Source organism: Falco peregrinus, chromosome 4, assembly GCF_023634155.1.
Source record: "Falco peregrinus isolate bFalPer1 chromosome 4, bFalPer1.pri, whole genome shotgun sequence".
In the NCBI taxonomy this organism is placed as follows: Eukaryota; Metazoa; Chordata; class Aves; order Falconiformes; family Falconidae; genus Falco; species Falco peregrinus.
The window spans coordinates 53,085,047-53,105,273 of record NC_073724.1 but is presented as its reverse complement, the minus strand read 5'-3'; the positions used below and the strand labels follow the sequence as shown (position 1 = coordinate 53,105,273).

The 20,227-nt window shown below is 44.4% G+C and overlaps 1 protein-coding gene across 1 annotated transcript; it reads left to right on the top strand.

Moving 5' to 3' along the window:
- The first annotated feature begins 338 nt into the window (after nt 1-338).
- On the top strand, nt 339-19,734 carry CREG2 (cellular repressor of E1A stimulated genes 2). The gene is given in 5 exon segments (XM_055802708.1): nt 339-446; nt 448-741; nt 2,947-3,116; nt 14,238-14,351; nt 16,123-19,734. Coding segments are annotated over 5 exon segments (846 nt in total). The 3' UTR covers nt 16,283-19,734.
- Nucleotides 19,735-20,227: the final 493 nt, after the last annotated feature.

Genomic DNA, 20,227 nt, shown 5'->3' with positions numbered 1-20,227 from the left:
CGTCGCCAGCAAACGACGGGCTGCCGCGGGGCGAACCCGCCGCGCTGCCGGGCTCTGCCCTGCCGTGGCCGGGAGCCCAGACGGGCCGAGTTCCGCCCTCCGCCCGCCCAGGCCGCGGGTGGCCGGCCCGCGGGTGTCCCCGGCCGGCGTGGGCGGCGGAGCCAACGCTACGGTTCGCCCAGCCGCACGGGGCTGGGGAGGGGGCCCTGCCGCCCGGCCGAACGGGGGCGGGGGGCTGCCGCCGGGGTGTGGGACGGCCGGGGGCGGGCTGCGGGCGCGGCGGCCGCGGGAGGGTGCTGCCGGAGCGGCGCGGCGCGGCGCGGGCGCTGCCGCAGAAGATGTCGGCGGGGCGGTGGCTGCCGGCGTGGTGCTGGCTGCCGGCGCTGCTGTGGGGCGGCGCGGGGGGCTACGTGGTGGTCAGCTCGGTGTCCTGGCCGCTGCCCGACGGGGGGGGCGGCGGCGGACGAGCTGCACAGCTCCTCCACCGAGGAGGCGCTCCCCGCGCTGCTGGAGGAGGCGGGCGGCCTCTGGAAGCAGAGCTACCCGGCCTCGGCTTACCGGGAGGACGCGGCCCTGGGCTCCGGGCCGGCGGCGCGGCGGCCGGAGCAGGGGGCCGCCCCCTCCAGGATGTTCTCCTACCGACGGGAGGGCGGCGGGGCGCCGGGCCGCGCCGGGACCGCCCGCTTCCTCGCCCGCTACAACACCTGGGGCTTCGTGGCGACGCGGGCGGCGCACGGAAAGGTACGGAGCGCCCGGCGCCACGGCCGCGCTCACGCGTTACCGGCGCACCGGCCCCGGCCCCCGCGGCCGCCCGGCGCTGCGGCCCGATCCGCCGCCAGCGCTGCCCGGCTCAGCAGCCAGCACGGGCGCGGAGAAAACAGCGCAAACTCTTTTTTTGGGAAGAGAAGCCGCGTTTGGAGTGCAGCCGGGGAGGCACGTTAGAAAAAATCCCAGCAGAGGGGCCCGGGAAAAGCCGAATTTTTGAAGCCGGAGCCACGGCGGCCGCGGCGGTGGTGGCCGGAGCAGCCTTGGCACCGGGCAGCCCCCCCGGCCCCCTCGGCCTCCCCCGGGCTGCCCCTGACAGCGGGGGGGGGCGGGGAGGGAGGAGGAGGAGGAGGAGGCGACCTGCTGGGCTACCACATGTGCATGTGCCCGGCCCGCAGCCGTCCCGCTGCACCAGCTTGAAACGATTTGTCTGTCGGAAGCGTTAAGAGAAATGGCTGGGCTGGCCTGGAGAATTGGGGTCATTGGTTTGTTCTCCGCTTTAAAATATTTCCCTTTGTAAAACGAAAGGTTGGAAGGAGACACAGCATCGAATGCCATTCAGACAAAAGAAAAGAAAAAAGCACAAACCCCCCCAATCTTTAACTTTCTCTTGAAAGTATTCACGCAGTAACTAACTCACAATTTTTAAAAAAATAGACTAAGTCAGAAGCATGTTAATCGTCAGAAAGCTTGGCTGAGGTAGCGGCAGTTTACCTTACTGTGAAATACAAAGCAACAGGTTAAAAAAAGGTACCATTAAATAAATATATGTGCACGCTCAAAGGGCCTGTAATTCTACATCAGATTGTTGGAAATCCTGTTAAATCATATGCTCTTAACTCTTCTGCTTTATGCTCTCGCCAGAAACCCTTGGTGGAATTACAGCCATAATATAGTCTCCAGTTACGACACAGAAGAAAATCTGATTTGTAATAAAATTTGGAATTGATGGAGGGGTGCTGCTGCTCTGAATGCTGAGTTGTGCTGCCTGTGGTTGCAGTTCTTTTTGAGAATCCGCTGTAATATTAACCATGCATGACAGACCGGGCATTTTAGGCAACAGAAACATGTCCTGCAATATTCCTGACAGATACTATTTTTTTTTTCATTGTAACTTAATAATACACAAGTATTAAAGTATTCCTTCTAAGGAATGCTAACAAGCACTGTAAGCATTACAATTTTAGAGGCATATAAACATCAGAAAGCATGCAATCCAGGTCATAACATCATCCAGGGTTTTCTTATTAATCGTTCATACTAATTTGATTTTGCTGTAAAGGATTTAGCAGTTACATTGAACTAACGTAGTGACTGATGATTTTACTATTTAACATCTAATTGACCATGAGGAAAGAAATATCTGAAGACATCAAAAAATAGTAATTCATTAAGTATCTGTCATTGCGATTTATAATGGGATGAAAAGCATAGTAGGAATATAAATTACTATGGAGAATATTAATGTGTGTCACTACTGGGCAGGGACATTTTTGCACGTGTTGTATCCACTGTGTGTACACAGATCAGTATACAGGAGGGATCTTGGCTCCTCGGCGTGCCTCCTCTGACATGGGAGGAAGGTTTGCTCTGCTGGCTTGGTGGTTGAGACACCCTTGCCCCGTAGCTGAAGTTGCTGCCCAGGCAGCTAGGATGATGTCCTGTTTGACTTCAAACACAGCTCTGACTAAAATGCTTTCCTCTTGGCAAACTGATGCAATCACATTGCAAATCAAGGCTAAAAGGGGAGGCAAGTGTAAAAAGCAGGCTGAATCAAGGCTAAATTAGGCTTGTGGGTTTGAGAAAAGGTGTCAGCACTGTTTCAGAGTAAACATTTCTTGACGCTGATGGCATTGATTTTAATGCAGTTAAACATTTTTAATTTGGTAGTTCCTTTAAGCTCAGTGGAAGAGAAAATGTTCTCTAGTCATGGACATGGAAGTGCCATGGACAGGACTGGAAAGAAGAAGTAAAGGAAGGATCTGTTTTTGTAGAAGCATGATGGATCTAATTTAGAAGGAGGTCTGTCTCGCAATGACAACAGAAAGTGGGAGCACAAATTCCCAGTAGCAGAGGGGGCAACCCCTGCTGTCCTGTCTGCTAGAGCCCTTGAGGGAATCCCTGACATTGTAAAGTGTCTGCGTGCAAAGATGTAACCAGTTGCTTCATTGGATTTTGCAGATCCAAGGTATGCCCTATGGGAACTGTTTACTTCTCAGCGATGGTCCTGTCAATAACAGCACTGGAATCCCCTTCTTTTACGTGACGCTGAAGGATAACACTGTGGCAGATCTCCTGAAGAATCCCATGGCTTCTCTGACCCTGCCAGAGACAGATGGAAATTTCTGCAGGTAATGGAGTTTTTATCTGCCTACTACCCTTGTCAGTGAGAACAGGGTCCTCAGAACAAAATGCTGGGTTCCCACCTTCAGTGTCCTTCAGTGCCCTTCAGTGCCAATTTTTGGCTGTCACCATCAGCCACACTGCCCCTCCTTAGGCTTATTTTGCAGTAGGTTGCCCCAGTAAAGCACTTCTTCAGAAAAGCAGAAGTGTCACTGAAGTACATTGTAGCATCAACAGCTGGAGTGGCTTTCAGCTTGCACATTGACGTACCTAAATTTAATCTCTTCTTGGAGGTGCCTGCATAAAATCTAGGTGTTCAAGATCCTATTATAGGCCATGGTGATCTAGTCAATAAAGTCCATAGAGTTTTGAGGGCTATTCAAGTCATGGTAAAGCAGACACCTTTGCTCTGGAGGGAGGCCCTGCTGATTGTCTTGACAGGGCTTTAAGCTCTCTGGGGTCTAAAAGGGGATCTCAGGCTCTCAGTTCACAATATACACGCGGGACCGTGCCGCTCAGTCTAATTTCCACCTCTTTAGAGGGTATGATCGAATACGGTATCACAAATTTTTGACACCTTGTATATCATAAACAGTCCGTGAATGATCCCCTGTATAAAGGAAGCTGGGTCTGAGATTTGCTGATCTACGGCCAGCCCCAGGTTCGTCTCTCTAGAGACAGCAGTGAGTTGACTTCTTCCAAATCATATGTACAGTGAATAACTCCAGATCACTGAAGCTTTATGTAAAATGTATGTATGTAAACTCAAAGATGTTTCAATTTTCCCCTCCATTCTGTCTCCTTGTAAAAGATGTATCTCTGCCATATGTTTGTTTACAGTTAAACATGTGGCAAACTTGGCTGGGTCAACCTTATGTGAAGTGTTATTTCCAAAGGCCTCTTTACGTGACGAGGTACATGACACCGAAACTGTGTCAGACAGGACTCCATTACCAAAGCAGATCTTAGCTGATATCCAAGGAGAGAGGGAGAAGAACTGGAAATTACAGGCTGCTTCAGAAAGAAATGGCATTGAAAGTTTTTAACCCAATTTAAGTTCCTCTTTGGGGGAGGAGAGGTTTATCTTAAGAACTGGGTCCCTGATTCCCTCAGCTGGGGATTGCCTCGGGTATCATCCCGCCTCTCAAGCCTGCTAGCTGTGAACAATGCTGGAAAAAGCAGCAAGTGGCAAATATAAGGCACATTACTGTTACACTCATCTGTATTTACCTCCAGAATATGCTGTTTTCTTAAGAGTTATATGGTGGGAAAATGAAATGGTTTTCATTTTCACGTTTTTCATGAAAGAAAGCAGTACAAGTGATTTCAGGCTGACATCCCATTCCCAAGGAATGGAAATCTTGGCTTCCTCTCACAATGTCTAACACTTAATAGGAACCTTTTATCGCAACTTTTGTTAAGGTAGTTCAGCTTTGAATGCTTGAGAAGGTCAACAGAGTGGTGAAGTTAACACCACAATGGTTCCGCTTGCTCCTTAGAATTCTATCATTAAATAATTTGTATTGATCATTTAATAAATAAATGTATCAGTTCTTTTGTAACAGGCTAATGGAGCTTATTCTTGCTTTCTAAACTTTTTCATTCCATCAAATAGTAAGCTGAATATCTAGACCAAGTACTTAAAAATTTATGTTGGCCTATGTCCTAGCACCTACCCAATGCCCTGTTTTCAGATGCTCAAGAATCAGAACATCTATTGATAACTGCTGGTATTGAGCAATTCTGAAAATTATGCACCTATTTAGGCACTTAAGTGTGGTCTTTCATCCCTGACTTTAAACAGCCACTCTTGAAAGTCTTTGCCTTTTATATTTTAGCAATGCCACTGCCCGATTTACCTGTTTGAAAAGTGCCAATTCACCAACAAAAGAGAAGCGCTGCATGATCTGTGGAAACATGAAATTCATATACATCACAACCCTTCGAGAATATTTATTCGCTGTCTTTCTATTAGGTAACTATTAATTTCCAAACCACTACCCTTTTGTTCCATGTGCCAGATATTTGCTGCTGTTTGCCTTGCAGCCAGGGCAACCTGGATTCTGCCACCCAACTCTCTAGTCCCCTCCGCAGCCTGAGACCACACTCTCTGGTAAGAAAAGCTCTCTGGGCACTGCTGAGGAGCTAAACCTGGATTTCCAAGACAGCTTGGGCTGAACTAATTACCAGTTGCCTTATCCCTACTCTCCCTCCTTAACATCGGTCATGTAGTGTGTGTGGGCCCCAGCCCCCCTTCTCATATCAATGCTGGGCTTTGCCCAACCCTGAGTTGAAACATAAAGCTGAAGAAAATGAACCCAGAGATGAGAATAAGGTTTTCTTCCAGTCCCTCTTCCTTTCTTGGCTGCTGCTGCTCCTGGGCATGTAATCCCATCCCCTTCTTTCAGCTGACCATATGGTGGGTCTATTTTAGCTCAGTAACCCAGCAGAAACCTCGTCTCTTTCTTTTTTTTTTTTTTTCCCTTTCTTTCCTGGATGAGATTTCTACTGGGTTAGTAACTTGAATCAGCACCCCAAGAGCCAGAGGAGTGCAAAGGAGAGGGGAAAGGAGAAGGTGGAGGAAAATAGGACATCCTCATTTTAGCATGAAACCACACTCTAAATATTGAGCTTACCACTGAACATACAGATTCAGAGTATGATCAGTGCTCCTTCCATTATTTATGCTGTTCTTACATTGAGTTTGTTTTTCATTATTTCTGGAGTTCTCATCTGGAACAGATGTTTGCTGGCATTAGTGCAAAGAACAAGCATACAAAGAATGAAGAACTGGGACATTTGTTGAGCTGCAGTTTGTGTTTTTGATGATAGCTGGGAAAATGTGAGCAAGCCTTGGGGCTGTCTCCAGCCAGGAAGCATGTGGGCACTGGGACTTCTAACTTTTTTCTTTCCCTTCCCCCTGTAACCAGGGTCAGAAATGAATTTACATTTTATATTAGCAACCTGTGAGTGATTTTTACATTTGAAACTGGCAAGATCTTAAACTGCAGCCCTGCATACCACCCTACTGCTACCCTACAGAAAGGGCTTCTGTGGGCACCACCACAGTGAAGAAAACAAGCAGCGTGTCTGGGCCCTGCTGTCAGTGCTTGGGGTGACCCATCCCCAGCACTGCCTGCAGTACTGGGTCCACCACTGGCAACACAGCCAGCTTGCTACCTCTGCCACTGGCAGCCCAGGCATCCCTTCGGGGTGTGCTCTACCTGCTGAGATAGCTAGGCTGTGCCGTGCAAACAGCACATAGCATCCTTAGTGCAGAGCTTTGTGTGGTGGCTCAGGTTTTGTATAGCAATTTTCTTCCTCTTCTTTGTATGACAGGCAAGACGTTTTACTCAGAGAGACCTCAGGTTCTGCTAGTATTAAAAAAGTATCTGTGAAGTTTTCTTCACAAAGGGAAGTGTCATTTATAGATGGTTTAAATACCAGAAGTTCTCTTGGTCAAGAGCATCATTAATTGTTTTGGCTTTAGAATAATTACACAAAATAGCTAAATGAATAATGTTCTACATGAGAAAGTTCATGTCCTCGTATGCCAGCAGTGTATTTGTAGTTTGTTTTCATGTGGGATTTTATTAGAATTTCATTATTAACCTACTCTGGGTTGCAAGAACTAAAATAAATGTGAAAGCTGGTCGATGCCTGTAGTCAATGCTCCTGTGAGTATTTGACACTCTCCTGAAAAATGCCTCTGACCTATTGCACGCAAAAGAAATCTCTGGCCTTTAGAAAGAAAATATAGCTGACATTTCAATAGTCTTCTTGTATCTAATGAGTTTCAAGTGACTTGTGTGCCTGTACATCAATTTGACATTAAATTTATTTTGTAGCGAATTTCATTTTTGTTTCAGAACAGACTCAATTTCCAAACTCTGATAATAAATATTTTCATTTTCAGGGATGTGAGGAACCGAGTGGCCTTTTTGATGCTCCAGCCTTAAAATTTAATCAGCTCAAGAGCAAAATGGAAAAGCCTAAACTAGTAAGAGAAACAACATTTAATAATGAAAGAAAGAGAGCCGCCATGCATCCAAATAGGCACTAATTGCACGACATGATAAAGTTGCAGCTACAGTCTGGATTCCTCATCTCTGACCTAGAGATTGCCATTTCCCTGAGGGAACCGGGCTGCACTTCTCTGAGAAGGCTCTCTGATGGCCAGGCTAGAGAAAGCATTTGTTAGCAACTACATTGCATCCTATCTGAAGGCTGATAAACGGATAATAGAGGCAAGAAAAATTAAATGGTTTAGGGCTATAAATAGACTAAGATGGTATGTCTGTGCCACAGATGAGCTGAAAAGATTGAGTCCCATTCTTACAGCTTTCAGAGGGAGCAAGACCCAGCTCGATGTTAAAGAATAAAGCAGCTATTGTTCTAAATGCATTTCCCAACACACAGGCTGCTCAGAGGATACCTCTTTCCAAGTAAGCTCCTAGGCCTGCCTCATTACAGCTGCAGTCTGGAAAACAGGCAATTAATTTTAAACTTGTGTCACCTCCTTGACATCGGGTTCAGCACATTCATAGGGACCAACTGCAGGTTTCTTAGAAAAGAGGTTTTCACACAAGGAAAAAAGAAAAGGAACGAGCTTTGGGAGCAGTCTGCCGTTGGTTTTCCTTTGCTCTTAGTTTGGAGGACCATGTTGCAAATCCACACTGCAGGCTGCGAGTGATTTTGAGGGACTCAGATTCTTCTCCTGGTTTATGACCTGCATCAGGGGTGGCTCCATCCGAGCCATTTTACCCACCGTGCTCATCTGCTGCTTGAGGTAGCAGATTGGCACAACTGGGCAGACATCTTCAGTGGATAAAAGCTGGCCCCAGAGGTTTCCTAAACTCTACATTGAAAAGGCTGACAGGAAGCGCTGAGCATCTCCAGTGCTTCTGGATACCACCAGGCCACAGGAGGAGGAGAGTAATTCGGTGGGTTAGGGTCCCTGCTGCGCGGTGGATCAGCAGCGTGCATAAACTGGCAACTTCATTCCTGAGCGATCTGGAGAGGAGATAAGCCTGCCATGGGTGGCAGCCTTTGAGATGTCAGTTGACCATCCAATATATAGCTACCCCTGGGTTTGCAGAGTCGCCGTATGAGGATGAATATAACAAAGAAATTTGGTACTGCACCTTCACACAAAGAGAAATGATGCATGCAGAAAACAAAGGCTGAATTCAGACATCCCTCAGTTTTTGAGATCCACCTCCTGGTTTTGTGGCACAGACCCATTTCTGGTTCTTGTATTTATGTTGGCCCTTTTTAGTCATATGCAAAGGGTTATGTCAGTAGCTGTTCCTGAAAAATCTGCACTTAAAAAAATCAGGAAGATACCAAATTGGAAAGTCAAATATGAAACCTACTATCATCATGACCCAGTGCACACAATATAGCTCTAAATTACTGGGTTTTTTCCTGTATTCATAAATGACCAACTTCCCCAAATCCCTTTCTAGTGAAGTAGTATGTGTTTCCTCTGACTCTGTTTACAGAAATAGTTGATGCTGTGATTCTTTTTTTTCCCCTGTGAATTGTCTGTGGTTAAACTGTGTAAAAGTTTCCTGTCTGAAACAGTTCGGCTAAAGAAATGAGTTGTTATTGTCAGGGAAGACAGACAAACAGACTGGCTTCACTTAACACACTCTAATTAAAATATTCTAAGGAAGGATTATCTTCTAGGACGAATCAAATTATTTAAACCATGAGAACAGGTGAACTATGAAAACAGGCTCTCTTAGATGCAGAATAGCCACTGTACCAATACTCTTCAGCTCCCAGGCCTGACTTCAGATTCAGAACAGAAGACTGCTCGTCCCAGAGCAAAAGCAAAGATGTCTTTTAACTGTCTTTGCTGGCTCTCAAACACAGCTGATAAAGAAAGTCTTGTCAAAATCAAAGCAGGGCAGGGCAGAACCGCCCAGCCGCGTCCAGCTGAAGACCAGCAACAGCTTTGCAGATTATGAAATTGCTTTCAGCAGAGATTTTGTTTGACGTTCATGCCACACAGATTAGCAGCACCAATACATTCTTTCTGCTTCAGAGACTCTGGTAGTTAGCGGTGAGCAAATGAAATGTATGAGGAAGATAACTTGCTTTTCAAAATTAATCACATTTATGAATCAAAATTATAAGCACTTTACAGTAATTCTCTGAGGACACAGCATTTCCTCTCTTCCTTTCTGTAGATTTTAGGGGACAAAAAATCCTATGATGTATTGTAGATACTAGAAAATAACTTTGAATATTAACCTCACGCGCACTTTGGGGCTAGGCAAAGAGGAGCCCACCGGCGCAGGGTGACAGGGTGCCTACCTTGCGCCCGTGGGAGATGACAGGGATGAGCTGTTCCAGCAGCTAGTCCCCACCTCCTAATCGCCTGGCTTTGTAGGGCTGCTATAGGAGAGGTGAGGATGTGTGGAGACAGTCATTGCCCTTACGCCACATGTGAGCTGCATGCTTTGCAGTAGACAAAAATGTAGAAAACCTGATCTCTGAAGTTTTCTTCTTCGCTGTCTGGCTCTCCTTTTCTGCAATAGGAGAAAGAAAGTTCTTTCCCAACTTTTTTTCTATTCTGCTAAAGAAGTAGAGGGGTAAAAGCAGGGGAAGAGGAGGCTGGGGAAGAATTAAAAGAGATTCCTCTCCACAGACCCCTGTTCCTCGCCCAGTCCCTGGAGCATTACTGAACCCTCCTGCCTTCCTCCTACTGATTCCTTCTTGGGGACACCTGGCTTTCCTTGCCAGGTACCTCCCAAACTCCTATTCTGCCTTTACTGCTGACCTGTGCCGGATCTGTTTCACCTCACTAATGGCCTGCACAGGCTGAAAATGAACATAATACTGAAGGATACTTTTGGTCAGAAAGCAGGAGACAGAGCATCGTCAGTCAAAGCAGAGATCTCAGCTGTGAAAGGGAATCCTAACAAAGTCCCAGTATCATCACCTTGTGTGCCGATATAACTGCATCAGCCTGAACCATGGGTTCATCAGATCTGGATTTGGCTAGTTGTTGGATAGGAACCTTCTAATTAAGATCCAAGAGATGGCTAGTGTAGTAAACAATTTAATGAGTAGGTGGCACTCTTAACTCTGAACCACTCTTGAACCATGACCCAGAAAGCGCAGAAGTGGTAAGCAGTAAAATCATTTGGGACGTGTTCATCAGCAGCGTGCTTCATGGCGTTGCATCTCTGTTGGGACACAGTTTTCTCCTTAAGCTCAGTAAAGCTGGCACCTTTGTAAGTGAATGAAGTTCACGCTGTCATCTCACTTGCTTGGAAAAGACAGCTGCCCGGTCTGGGTCAAACTCTGCGTACCTAGTTTGCTCACCATAAGCAGAGGAACAGAGACAATCAATTCTTCTCTCTTCACAAATCAGATGAATAATTAAGATGAGCTCTCGTTATGCACTGTGTTCTTATAAAATGCATAAACTGAGTCTTCTTCCATTTTAATCTGGCTTCCCTCAATTTCTGCAACAAGGTGTATGTATTTTAAATAAGCATAAAAAATAAATGTTCCCTATTGCTTGGTCTCCTTCCACAGTCCCCTGCTTTCTTTTCCCCTCAGTTCATACTTCATCATAGCCTTTGTGAAATCCTCTGCAGAGAGGCAGAGGACCTGATTCTGGGAACAACAAGCCTGAGAAGCCACCTCAGGTTTCCTCGACAGAGAGACAGTGTCACTGGCGTGCCATCTCTCCCCCTGGCTCTGCCTCCCCCTTGCCCCCAGTCAGTAGTGCACAAATATTACAGAAAGTTGCTCCTCCGCACCTACTTGGTTTTGTGCAAGCAAAGATAAAAAGCACCCAAGGACTGAGAGCTGAATATGTGTTTAGTTACACAGAAGCAAGAAGTGACTAGTGAATGTATTACTAGACCACTACAGATGTGAGGGAGGAATATTTTAGTAAATATACCTATTTATCCTTGTTATCCCTTTATTATCTTATGTAAAAATATGAGAGATATCCCTGGCTCGCTCTTTTTACTCCTAGGAAGCAAAGCCTGCATTTACATTAGTTGCACTGGTAATGGCACTGAAAATTCAAGACCTGTTCACAATGGAGTTAGAAGTGATAGCTGCAAGTTTAGTGGGTTTTGATGGTTTAAAAAATACAACAGTAATCACACATCAGTAGGGAAGTACTATGCCAAAAATGATGCAGAAACAGATTTACCGCAGAATATGAAGGGCTCCTTTGATAAAGAAAATACTAATGCTAATGTAAGATTAGAATACAAGGTTCCTATTCTGAAACAGAAAACGTATGATAAGAGGCAGCACTCAAAGCAAAGCCAACCAAGTAGTAACACAGTGTACTGAACTCAAATGTATCATTGTCCTGTTCAGCTCTTCCAAAACTTCATCTAACATAATCTCTACAAAAAATTTGTTTGCCTCATTTCCCAGAAAAACAAACTGACCCTCCAGAACATTATTCCGATGTGCAAAATTCAGTTTGGGTAACTTTTACTGGGAAGACAATATTGTGTGCGTCAATCTGTAACACCCTGACTGGCAAGAACATAGAGAAAACTGCAAACTGAAGAAGGAGCCAGGGGAAAAACCAGAAATAAAACCATTCCAGATATGGATGTACAGACTGTGGGGTTTGTTGTCAGCCAAATATGTGGAGAGCAGTTTTTCCTGTAAATCAGGGTAGAGTCACATCTGACTCTAGTCCTATCAAGCAAAACCATCTTGGCAAAGGCAGGCGGGATTCACTGCTTAACCACAGCAACGTCAGATCTATTGCCTACTCAGAATCAATGAGTACACTTTTAGAATAAACATGTACTTGCACAAAAAGATCAAATAATTGTCATTTGAGAAGGTGCTAGACAAAAACCTCTCACTGTGCCTGATCATGCCCAAATCTATCACCTTGATCCACTCAGTGAAAATCCTTCAATAACAATCCTTTTCTAATTCCTTCTGAAAGTAACTAACATCTTACCTAGGACCTATACCCAGCAAAGGCACTTGCAAATACTCATGCTTTTCCTCGCTCTTCAGTTGTTTTACAACACTGTTAGCCTGCGGAGGAAGTAGTTTCATATAGACAGATATTAAAGTAATCTTCTGAACGGACATTTTGCTAGTGAGAAGTCCCTTCCCTTCTGTATTTTTAAGAATCGTTGAGTTAAATATCTAAACGTGCATAAAGGGTGTTGATGCAGTATTAAGCACAAAAGAACAATAGATCCGGAGATCACTTCAGATGGACTTAAAGACTCTGTTCGCCAGGGCCAACAGTTGCAAGAGCGTGAATCTGCACTGCCCTGGCTGCTGGACATGCAGGTCCTCGGCTGACACCCTTTGTACGTGGGATTCGGCTCCTCTGTCTATAGGATTCAGCTCTTCTATAGCTGTATACACTGTATTCACCTATATTTATTCATGTTTTGGTGGGTGAGCATGTTATTGGATCATGGATACTGAACCGGTGTCCCTGGGCACGGACTTGTGTTGTTTAGGGACAGGATGCTTTCTGGCCACTGTAAGCCAGCTGTGAAACCGCACCTTCAGCATGCAGTAGGAGTTAGTGTTGAGGATCTACAGCACGCCAAGGTGATCACATAGACGAGTTTGTACTCTGAATAATCACTGATAGAAATAACCCAATGCCAAGGTTGGGAATGCAGATTTTCAGGTACTCAGAACACCATTCATTTATTACTCCACGATAAAAAAAATGTACTAGAGAAAATTAGACCATTATATATTCATGTGAACAGAAAGTTTGACCTTGATCTTTGGCAGCTGCTCTTCCTCCCATGCAGAAAGTGTGGTAGAGGAAGAAGAGTATGAGTGGAGTTTGTCCAGAGGTCGTTACGCTGAACACCCACTTCAGACACCTGCTGCTCCAGACTGAACAGGATGCTGAAAAAACATCCCAGAGACGATGTGACTGTAAACAGCTCTTTGGAGCTTCGACTAACAGTGCCAAGTGCTTACTGGGTATAGATGAGTATCAACCAGCCCGCTATGCTTCCTTGCATATCTCTGTTCATGGCCCTATCTAGAAAAGCAGATACTTTATCCAGTGAGCTACACAGCCTTTCATAACCATCTGTGTGGAATCTGCAGGTGTTAAATTAGCTGCAGGAGGATGTCCATATGTTTCCTGCATGCAGTAGACACATACTGAGAATTATAACCAAAGAAAAAAAAAAAACACCTAACAATGCATATTGCACACAGTTAAGGCTAAAGGGCTCAAGCCAGGATCTTTAAGTAAAATCGCACACAGATGAGATGTAATTTACTGTGATTTGCTGCTTCCAATTAAAACACGGACAAGAAATACGGTCTTAGTTTCCTAATGTAGGTTTTCAGGCTTATGTTCTTATGCAGGCAGGCAGTCCTCTGAGATGCTGAGCAGTCTCAAAGCACTGGCCATGGGACTTGGGGCTGCTCAGCACTTGCCAGGATCAGGCCTCTGTAGTCATTTCCTACAACGTTTTTTTACAACTAGTCAATTTACTTATGATTTATATCCTTATATTGTATATGCCAGAGTCAGCAATTGCCCCACAACTGCTAATGGGAGTTACATATTATTACTGAATAGAAAGAACCAAAAAGCAACAAGTAGCTTTCCTATCTCGGTCTGAAGGATGAAGAGAGTTGTTTTTCTAATAGGTATTACCTGTCTCTCTGATGTAAAGCAGTTGAAAAATGGGCAAAAATGAATGAGGACTGAGTTTCTAGGATAGGCACAAGGAAGAGACTTTATGTTTTACACACAAATACATGTACATGCACTTACTTTGTAGGCATAGGGACAGACTAACCATCTCACTAGTTTTTTTCAGAATCCTGAATTCTGGGAAAACTGCCATTTTCGCATTTTTTAGAATCTTAACATATATTAATCCAGTTCTTGAGTGCATAAATTAAGATCAAGCAAATACCTACAGCAGAGCTGTGTTTCAGGCGAGTATTCCTTCCAAGCCCCCCCGCCCCGCCGAAGGTTTCAGCTGGGCGTAGAAAAGACCTGCAAGGCTTGACAAAATATCGCAGCTTTTTATATGTGAGCAGGAGTTCATATTTCTCAAAAAACCTTTAAAAAAGAAATCAAACTATTACACATAAGCATTTTTCTCTGTGCACAGAAAAAACGTAATTGATCCGGAGGATCCAAGGTGCGCCAGGCTGACTCTCATGGGACAGATGGTCACGGTGCCTCCGGAGGAAGCAGAATTTGCCAAGCAAGCAATGTTTTCCAGGTCTGTATGGAACAGGCACACAGTAGAGTGCAACCCGCGGGTCTGAGACAAATATACGTATGTGGCCCTTTGGTATGGAGAATCTGAGAAGTAACAAACATTATCTTTACTTTGGGGCCACAAAGTATGTTGGCTCCTGTGCAGCTTGGAACGACAGGGCGAGCTGTGCAACCTCCTTTTAACTCTTGAGTTAACAAAATACGGAAATGCAGTTAGTCACTGTTGGATTCCAGTAAGGCACGTGGTCTATAATCCAGGGATTATGAAAATATTTCACCTGGCTCCAAGGAGAGATTCCATAAATCCAGGGTGTATTTGTTACTTTTAATGATTCTTCCGCATCTTGGGACAGATTGTGTTCTCAGCTACAGCCCCCTACTCAGAGACAGAACAGAGAGCTCTGCTGCCTTTGGGCTTACACCTATTTGCAGGATGGGGCTTACGGGTTCTGTTGCCTCTCCTACCACGACAACTGCTACCAAAGCCATACTACTTACCAGACAGTCTCCTTTGAACAGATGCAAGCACAACCCCCACACAGACACACACTCCCAGGGTGTGCCCCCATGCCCTCCAGTGGCTCCGAACCCGAGCTGGGGCACCCACCTCCCACACAGGCTGCCAGGGTTGATCCTCAAGCGCACCCTGCCTGGTCAGTCAAATACTGCTGGGAAACCGGGATAAGCTAGGATCCAAAACAGCCCTCCTTTCTGGCCTGCTGGAAGGGGTTAGGGTGGGACTCTGTCAGCGAGTGTCCCCTCAATGGCAAAAATGGGACCGTGGACAGACAGGGGCTATATTGGCGCACAAGCCTTTTTGATGCAGGCTGCAGAAACCAGATTTCCATGTGAGCCAGAGTCCACCAGCGCCTCGGCAGCAGATGCTCCACTGTCAGAGAGCAAAAGCCAGAATGACACAGTGAGGGCTGATGGGGCTCACCCCATACAATGCTGGCAGCAGCTGGAGCCACTTCCCAATGCCACAGTCATGGGTGCTCAAAGGAGCAACTCAGAAAATGGTGGGAAACCTTAGCTCAACCCAAAGGTTGCCAGACCATCTCTTTTGCAGGGTCCTTTGCACTGGGTCAACCCTGCCTGGACTTGCACTGCTTCCCCCCCTGCTCCTGTGAACGCTGCGACTCGAGCGGTTGTAGCCGCTCCGTGCACTGCTGCCAAGCATCCCCAGCATCCTCTGCAGATGTACTCGCTGGGGCTTAGGGACCAAATGTCTGCACCCAGTATTGCTGGCAGGGAGGATCTCTTTGAGCTAGCTCTAAGGGCAGGCCCAAGAAATGAGACAGAGATACAGGACGAGAAGGCTCTAGCAGGCGACAGCTTGAAGAAGCTGTGCTGTGCCTGCTAGCCAGTTTTATTAGCTCTCTTGCCATACCACAGCAACTACTACCAAAGATGTAGTATTTTCAGAGCACTGTTGCCTTTGAACAGACAAAAGGACAACCCTGACACATGTTCAGAGATTCTCCTCTTAACTGTTTTTCACTTCCTTAGAGACTAAACAACATCTGCCTTCAGAGATGAGGTTCTGCAGTAAGGGAAGCTGATGTTCGCTGGCTGCCTTTGTTTGCAGTTCTCACCAGACTGGGGTGTGGAAGATCAAAAACCTCACTGCAAGGGAGGGCAAAAAGGTGAATGGTGGTGGTTCTCAGATCTCAGGTTTCACTCTGGCTGAGCAGACTAGGCTGAAGGAAAAAAGCAGACTGCATATGCTTTGGCACTTCTTTTAAATGTTTTTCTTTTCTTTGTCCTTCCAGGCACCCAGTGGTAAGAAAGTGGCCTCGTAGCTATGAGTGGTTCTTCATGAAAATGAACATTGAGCACATCTGGCTTCAAAGCTGGTATGGAGAAGTTTCTGCCATTGCAGTAGAAGAGTATTTAAAAGCTGTTCCAAGTAAAGGATTGAATGGACTTTGATATAGAGTTCTAAGTTTCCTTTCCAAACACTTTTAAAATTTCATGCTGGATGGTCAATTTACAGTGATTTCCTGCCCCCCACCCCCCCACCCCCCCCCGGCTTCAAAATAGCCCTGTCTCATATGGAGCAGAGTGAAAATAAACCAACACAGACTTTCAAATTATAAAGGAGAAGTGGATACTAGCCCTACCCTGCAATGTACAAACTTGTCATTTCAAATAGGCATTGCATCATCTTAAATGGTGCTTAAAAATGCTTTGTATCTGTTTGTTTTGACTTTTGTTGCTGTGCACCCACAGGGAGACTACAGTAAGTGCTAAATATAATGTTCTGATTAACAGAAAAAGCAAATTGCCTACTCAGAACCCCCTATGCATTGTAGAGGTATTACTGCAGCTTGGTCTCCCTTGATTTGGAAGTACTCTAAGAGAAACTTAATAGCTGCAAATATAGGTATTTAAGTTTTAAAAAAATACTTTGCTAAAGCTGTCCTCATTTGGTAACTTATAATTTCTACATGTGCTTTTCTCAAATTAGGTAATTTGATATTTCACCTGGAAATTGAGTAGAAATTTTCTTTTTTAGTAGAAAAAATGCAAGCAGCTCAAACAACATGGCTCCAATATAACTTGTCTCTTGCTGGCACCAAGCTGGTTAAACATGTTAAGGGCCAAAACCAAATCAGCCCCACAAGGATTATCCTAATACAAGTATAAACATTCTCATAAGAATAATTAAGTAAGTGTTCTCAGCTAGCCTGTTGTTCTTATCAGACAGGAAAAGTACTTTTAATAGCCTGTAGTCCTGATTTTTTTTGCACCCCTTCTCCAGCCACCGCTTTATTTTTAACTCATTTGTGTAACTCATTTTTGTATACTATCACTAACTCATGTAGGGGTACAGCCAGTCCCTTAACTCTGTTTCCACACCAAGTTTTAAAGGGCTTGTTGATGCATTTGTGTTTTAAAGAAGCCTAAATAAAGATAGTTAGACATTTCAGGCCATGAAAAACTGATCTTCCTAGTGTGGAAAGTGCAAACATTGTTGCAAACACATTATGAATAGGCATCACGTGATAATACCAAAAGAGTTCAAAGGTGTTTTTTTCACCTTCAGCCCTTTCTCTAGATGTCCTGGTAACCTTATTCTGCAGTTCTTACGGTTATTGCAGTAAGAAAGTTCCCATGGCTAACCAGCCAAGTCATTACACAGTTTGCAAATTAGACGGCTGTTCTCCCTGTTACATTAAGAAAGAGGTTTCTGTGCCTGTGGGGAAGGTCTTCCAGCATCCCTGGGAGAGCACCTGAGCTCTGGGTGGCAGCCTGCAGGACCCTCCCCGAGCGAGTGACCTGAGCTTGCACAGGTTAATCCCTGGGCAGAGCTCAGAGGCAGCTGCGTGAGCTATGACCAGCTGGAAACCAGTTAAGTGTAGCTGAGCTTATTTTGGTTCAGGCATGGAGAGAGGGAGCCACTCCCGGAGTGGAGCTGAGCATCGTGCTAGTTTAACTACCAGGGGCTGCTTAGCCCTTGGTCAAGTGCAAGGCTCTGACCATCACTGTTGTTCCTGATATTCTCTAAGAACTGAAGACAAATGCATGGGGAAGAACTTCGTTTAGACACTCACTAAGCATTTTTTTTTTTTTGTCTCATTGCCAGAGACTCTGCTAGCAGTGCAGGTCTTTTGCAGAGGTAATTATGCAAAAGAAGGAAGTGTCCTGCCTGAATCTATTTCTTTTTTTTTTTTTTTCCTTGGCAGATGAGCACCATTTTCCCATTTGAGTTTGCCCCCGAATCTTGCACTGTGTAGTACTGAAGCAAAACGGTCTGTCCTGTACAGATTTATAGAATGCCATCAAGTGAAATCCTCCTTGATTAATATAATTTTGCCATGGAGATCTTTGTCCACTATGAATTTGATACTTTGGCCATTATCATTAATGGGGCTTTTAAATCTGAGTTCAACAGGCAGAGTATTAGACCCTGTAGGGGAATCTCGACAGGTCTAACATTTCTGTGCAACTTTAATTACATGTTTCATTATCCCACTTCACTACTTTTCCCAGAGAAACCTGAACTGCCTATTATCTCTCCCCCACACACCCCCCGAGCAAATTCAGTGTACAAGCTTAATGTTTAAACAAGCTGAAGAAGAGAGGAAGAATTTTAGAAATGCCGCTGTTACTATACTTTCAATTTCATTTATATCTTTAGACAGCCTGGTAACAGTGACATGGTCCTATGTCCTACCTGTTAACTTATTAACACTCTTGCCTTTAAGTGGTAAGGGATTTTATCAGCAATGTTCAGTAGAGCTTTAAACTGTTTAAGAAGCTATTGTGCACTAAGAAAGGTTTTGAATTTACAATACCTTACTTGCTATAGGCCGTCTATCTGCACACCTAGATTAATTGGCGTAGCTTCTGTATTGTAAATTGACACATTCATCAAGAAGCTTTTCTATACAGACTGGCTGTGAGGCTCTTGACAGAAACTCAAAACATGAAATGGTGATGGCATGTAAAGTGACAAAATGGGCTTCAGGAAGAAATGCCTTCTTAAATTACCTGTTCTCCTTTCATGCTTCCTTCTCCCAAGGAATAGCTACCGTAAAAGTCCTTGAAGGTCTGTAGAAATTAATCAAAGATATGACCTGCAGGTTTTGAATGGAATTTTCTGGACCAGAAAAAGGGGAGGAGATGATATTTTGCTTAATTGGGCTTTACATTTTTATATACTAGTTCCAATGTTTCTTTAAACTGGCAAATGTCTCAAGTGATTGGTCATCATGCGGTAAGTGATGTTTCTTGAAGCTTTTAACCCAAAAAGTGTTGAGATGCCATGGTAAAATCATAGTTCTTCAGATTGTAAAGCGTCTTATCTTCCTTCAGTTCACATGAATAGCAAAAATCCTATTTATTTGTTGTGCTTTAATTATTAGATCAAATAAGCATATTTATTAAAAGTCTTGATAAGCCCTTATGAGTTTATTAAGCATTTCAGCTACCTGATGTGTAGTTCATTTCCACGTGTTCTATATTTTCATTATTTCTGTAGCTTCCCCCAAAAAGCTTGTTGTGCAACATGTATTATTTAAAACTTTAACTGTGGTTTTGCAATATTTAAGAGATGCATTTAGTCATGTTTGTATACTTGCTGAAAAAAGGAAGAGAAAGTTCTAAGCTTGGGTTCTCACTTCTTTTTGCTAATTTGTGCAAACCTAATGCATGTACAGCATTTAAGCACAGCTAGTTTGAACTGCTGTTCTTATTTAACCAAAGAATGCTCTGTTTCTGATGAACTTTTCATCAGTTCAGTGGACAAAATGCAACCTGTCTCGTTTCTGGATGTGTATTGCAATTTGCAATGTATTTTGATTTCTAAAGACAATGAACGTTGTTAACAAAATGCCTACTGAGAAGAAATGCAAATAAACCAAATTTCAGCGTGGAAACTGCAGTTAGAGTATTTTTGAATCTGTAGTACAGCATTAGCCAGAGTAACTGATCTTTTGCTGACAGCCATTATAATTTCTATCTGATCTGAACATCCATGCTTTTTTTTTTCTTCTTTTTTTCTTTTTTCCAGTTTTCCTGAACCAAGTTAATTTATCTCAAAATATTTCTGGGAATTGAGACTCACGTCTGCCTTGGTACGGCCTCAGTTTTCTCTGGGGAGAAAAGTCTAGCCAAGCACCTTTTATCTTTCCTTCGTCTTCTCATTACTGTCAGCTTTGCTTTCACCATGGCAGATAAATGTCAGTCTTAACAATGCTTGCTCTTTTCTGCACATGGGCATTGAGCACTCACCTCTCAGGTGTGCATTAATGGTGTTTCGTAAGTTTCCTTGGTGCAATTTCTCCCTTTTCTAACCTTGCTCTTACAAGTTCTTGTTACAGCTTGTTCTCTGCTGTCCACTTTCCTCTGGCACATCTTCTTAAGCCAAGG